This window comes from Salarias fasciatus, unplaced genomic scaffold (genome assembly GCF_902148845.1).
Source record: "Salarias fasciatus unplaced genomic scaffold, fSalaFa1.1, whole genome shotgun sequence".
Classification (NCBI taxonomy): Eukaryota; Metazoa; Chordata; class Actinopteri; order Blenniiformes; family Blenniidae; genus Salarias; species Salarias fasciatus.
In genome coordinates, this window is record NW_021941370.1 from 1 (window position 1) to 4,618 (window position 4,618).

The 4,618-nt window shown below is 55.4% G+C and overlaps 1 protein-coding gene across 1 annotated transcript; it reads right to left on the reverse strand.

Annotated features, from left to right (window-relative positions):
• Positions 1-2,622: 2,622 nt before the first annotated feature.
• On the reverse strand, positions 2,623-4,260 carry LOC115384886 (T-complex protein 11-like protein 1; the record flags this gene model as incomplete). The annotated part of the gene is made up of 5 exons (XM_030087061.1): positions 4,132-4,260; positions 3,495-3,624; positions 3,138-3,258; positions 2,843-3,063; positions 2,623-2,765 (listed from the first exon to the last, which is right to left on the reverse strand). Coding segments are annotated over exons 1-5 (739 nt in total), but the record flags the coding sequence as incomplete, so codon positions are not given.
• Between the last annotated feature and the right edge of the window lie 358 nt (positions 4,261-4,618).

The following is a 4,618-nucleotide window of genomic DNA, read 5'->3' on the forward strand; positions in this document are numbered from 1 at the left end:
ACGAATTACAGGAAAATATAAAATGTTTGGGGCAACAACACAAAAAATACCAACCACCAGTTTACCAAGAGAGCTTAAACCTCTTCAGAGTGATCTCCATAGCTTGATCACTTAACAAATAGACGGCTCTTTAAGATTCACTGAGCAAAAATACTATGAAAACGGTAACAGGGCAAGCAGATGGCTTTCAATGAGACTAAAGAAACAGCAAATCCTCAGACATGGTACAAAACTAAAGGTAGGTGAAACAATAATAACAAAACCAGATAAACGTGCCGAAGCGTTTGCTAATTTTTACAAATTCTTGTATGAAAATTCAGACACGTGTAAAGATGACAATTTGCTGCTAACATTTTTGAAAGACATTCATCTGACAGCCTTTTCAAAAGCTACGGCCAAACCATTAGATGAACCAGTTAAAATTGAAGAAATTCAGCAAGTGATTTCTCATTTAAAAAGTAACAAAAGCCCTGGCCCGGACGGCTTTGTCAAGGAATTTTATACAAAATTCAGAGAAAAAAAAAATTACCCCCTGTTGCTGAACGCCCGTCATTGTGCATCATGATCTGGAAGAGTGGCTCCCTCCGGGAACCATGCATGTTGTGATTCATAAAGAGGGCAAAGACCCGACCAGCTGTCGATCATACAGACCAGTATCGTTACTCAGTACAGACCTGCGCACGCTCACAACAGTTCCTGCTAAACGTGTCTGTAAACCCGTCAGAAATAATAAGTCCCGATCAGACCGGGTTTATGGCGGTCGTGGAGACAGCGTTTCTAGGTGAGTCGTGCTCATGTTCTCACTCAGACAGACCTGGTGCAGCTCGGAGTCCAGAAGTTATTTAAATCCAACCGATTTAGCGGGGGCCACGGCAGGGGAGCTTCAGCGGGACATCATCTCTGCAAAATCGCTCATTTCGGCTATATTTCTTCATCCATCGCCAGTGTTCTCATAAAGTCAGCTCGTCTACCGTCTTCAGGTGGGTCAGCTGACAGTTTCGCTAACTTAGCCACAGTTAGCTCGGATGGGAACGTTGGAGCTGCTCTCCCCAGCAGAGAAGCACTTTGAGTCGGCCTGGCTGTCATGGCGCCCGGGCGTCTGACTCGCCAGGAGGCTGCATAAATCAGCTCGTCTAGCGTCTTCAGGTGGGTCAGCTGACCCACCTGAAGACGGTCAGATGGCCAGGGGCGGCCGGCGCCTGTGTCCGGTCGCCTGCCTGCGGAGCCGGGCCTGGAGGCTAGGCCGCTGGGTCGGGGGAACCGTCCGAAACGCCGGCAGCGCTGGGCGCCGTGCCGGGCAGGGGGCCCGTGGCGCCCCGGGTTGCCTTTCGGTCTGGGGTTGGATGCTCAACGTTCTGCTCTGCTCTGCTCTGATGGGATCTGCTGCGCTTAGCTCTTCTCTGACACCGTGCTAACTTAGCCACAATTAGCTCAGATGCTGGAGCCTCTCCTGTCAGCCGCCCCGCGGCCCACGCACAGCGCTCCTCGCCCGGCTTGGAGACCTCCAGAGACTCTCGGTGAGGAGAGACTTCCAGGAGCGCCCCGGGGTTGGATGCTCAAAGCTCTGCTCTGATGGGATCTGCTGCGCTTCACTCTTCTCCCACAGTTAGTTCGGATGGGAACGTTGCGGAGCTCCTCTCCGCCTCCGAGGTTATGCGGCGGGTCCCTGCACGCTCCGCGGCCGGCACGGAGCGCGTCTCCCCGCACGGAGCGCGTTTCCCCGTCATAAAGACGGGGAAAAGGTTCTGAAGCCCTCATGCTTTGAGGAGCTATTCATTAAAATTCAACAAGGATTCAGACTTCCTAAAGCAATCAGCCATTTCTATAAATTGTTTTTAAGTTTTAGTTCATATAATCCAACTCATACTAAGAGGAGGAGGGAGGATGAAGCTCACTGCTGCACCAGATGAAGTTTATCTGTTCGGAGGCACATCTGGTGAAAGGTTCAGGTTCGTGGAGAGAGTACAAAAAGAAAATGATCAGAAGATTTTTCAAGACCCCTGAAATTACTGGCAAATATAACGTGGGAAATCCCGACACCTGCTGGCGAAGCTGTGGTTCTGAGAACGGCCTCATGCCCACATATTCTGGACAAGTCCAAATCTGAAATGGTTCTGGGACGATGTTTTCACCGCCATCGGCGTGGTTTTTCAACGGATGTTCCCTAAGGACGCTCGTCTCGCAGTCTTGGGGGGAATGCTGAATGACTTTAATGGGAGCAGCAGGAAATGTCTCCTGTGAAGACCACTGACCGCGGCTCTGAGGCGCCCCCCGCTGTGAGGCTAGACGCCCCGGCTCCTCCATGAGGCCTGACGACGCTAAAGAAGCTGTAGGACGGGAGAAATTACTTTCTGACTGAGAATACGACGAGACCCGTTTATTAAGAGATGGAGTCTGTTGCGGCCCTGGTGTTTCAGAATTGATCGTATTTGTCTGTTTCATTATTATTATTTTTATGTTTCCATGTGTAGCTCTGAAGTCCCCGCATGAGCATCCGCAAGCTTAAAACCAAAAAAAAAAAAAAAACTTCCACTGTTCTGCAGATGAAACACAGATCTACTGTGTGTGTGTGTGTGTGTGTGTGTGTGTGTGTGTGTGTGTGTGTGTGGGGGGCGGCTCGGCTCTCACTGGGCTGCTTGTCCAGGAAGGCCTGGAACTTGTTCCTCTCGTACTCCACCGACTGCTGCACCAGCAGGGGACGGACGCTGCTCAGGGCGAAGTTGGCCATGTCCACCTTCATCAGGTCCAGGACGCAGAAGATGGACCTGGGGACAGGAGGACAGGAGGACAGGAGGACAGGACAGGAGGCTCATCCCTCTGTCCGTCCCTCCCTCCCTCTTACTTGAGCAGAGGCACGATGTCGGAGACGTCCTTCAGCCTCTGGACGTCCGGGTCCCTGCAGGGGGCGCACAGCGAGCCCATCATGTCCACGACGAAGCGGGACAGACCCCCGATGTCCAGGGCCCCGTTCTGGGCCTGCTGCCGGATCAGGGGCAGGTCCAGGACCTCCTCGATGTGGGACCGCAGGCGGGACCGTCCCGGGGGCAGGAAGGACAGCAGGGTCTGGAAACAGAGGACGCCTGCCTGAGGACCGCCTGAGGACCACCTGGAGGGTCAGGGGTCTGGGAGGGTCTTACCTCTTTGATCTCGTCCAGCAGCTGGAGGACCTGCTCGTAGGACGGAGGCTCCTCCAGCAGCTGAGCCTCCAGAAGGTCCCAGAAGGTCTTCTGCAGGACGTCCCTGACGTGACGCTCCAGGCTGCGGGACGGAGTCCAGCGTCAGAACGTCCACAACATCTGGTCTACGCTGGTCCAGACCGTCACGGGGGACCTGAAGGCTCCAGACCGCCACGGGGGACCTGAAGGCTCCAGACCGCCACGGGGGACCTGAAGGCTCCAGACCGCCACGGGGACCTGAAGGCTCCAGACCGCCCCGGGGGACCTGAAGGCTCCCCTCGGGTCTGGGGACATGGAACCTGCAGGACAGGGTCTTACCTCCCCTCAGGAAGTTCTCTGGGTCTGACTTGGAAGTCCTGGTTCACCACGATCTCATGAGCCAGAACCATGTTGGTCACTCCTTCAGCCGCCTCCATCAGCTCCTCCACCGGCACCCTGGGGGGGCTGGCTGGACGGGGGACGGGGGGACGGGGGGACAGAGCCGACTCATCACCTCAACACGTTCTCCAAGAACCTTCATTCATCACTTCAGTCTCAGTCTGGTTCTGCAGGTTCCTCCTCGGAGTCTGGTTCTGGTTCTGCAGGTTCTCCTCCTGGCTCTGCAGAAGGTTCTGATGTTGTGGGTCTGAAGCTCCAGTCCTGGGGGGACCTGCACCTCCTCCATGCCCCCCTGCTGCAACACAGCTGAATCTCATGAAGGTTCCGTCACCAGGTCCAGCAGGAACCCAGATAACGAGCCTCACTGCTGTGTTGAAGCAGGGAGACCTGGAGGACCTGCAGGTCTGCGGCCCCCCAGGACTGGAGCTTCAGACCCCTGATTTAAATGTTTCTGGATTCTGGAAGGATCCTGTTGGGTTCTAAAGGTCTTCAGTAGAGCGTCAGTCAGGTGTGGAGACGGTCTCGGGGTTCTGGTTCTCGGGGCTCTGGGTCTGCAGGTTCAGGGTCTGCAGCTCACCTTGTGGGGGGTTCCCTGGGTGGGGGCTGGGCGGACTGGCTCGGACCCCCTTCCTGTGGCTCTCCTGAGTCCCGGGGTCCTTCCTCTGGTCCTCCTCCTCCTCGAGGTCCGAGTCCTTCGGCATCACCGGTCTGCAGGAGACAAGTTCAGGTCCCTCAGCGGTCTGGACCGGACCGGACCCAAAACCAGACCACCAAAGGTCCAGACAGGGCCCGAAACCAGACCGCTAAGGATCCGGACCGGACTGGAGTGTGTGTGACTGGAGTGTGTGTGACTGGAGTGTGTGTGACTGGAGTGTGTGTGACTGGAGTGTGTGTTCTGTGCCTCCTGCTCTTCACACAACTGGGAAAAGTTCTGGACGGAGGAGAGAGGAGCTGAGAGATGACATCACTGAGAGGAGGAGGAGGAGGAGGAGGAGGAAGAGGAGGAGGAGGAGGAAGAGGAGGAGGAGGAAGAGGAGGAGGAAGAGGAGGAGAGGAGGAGGAGG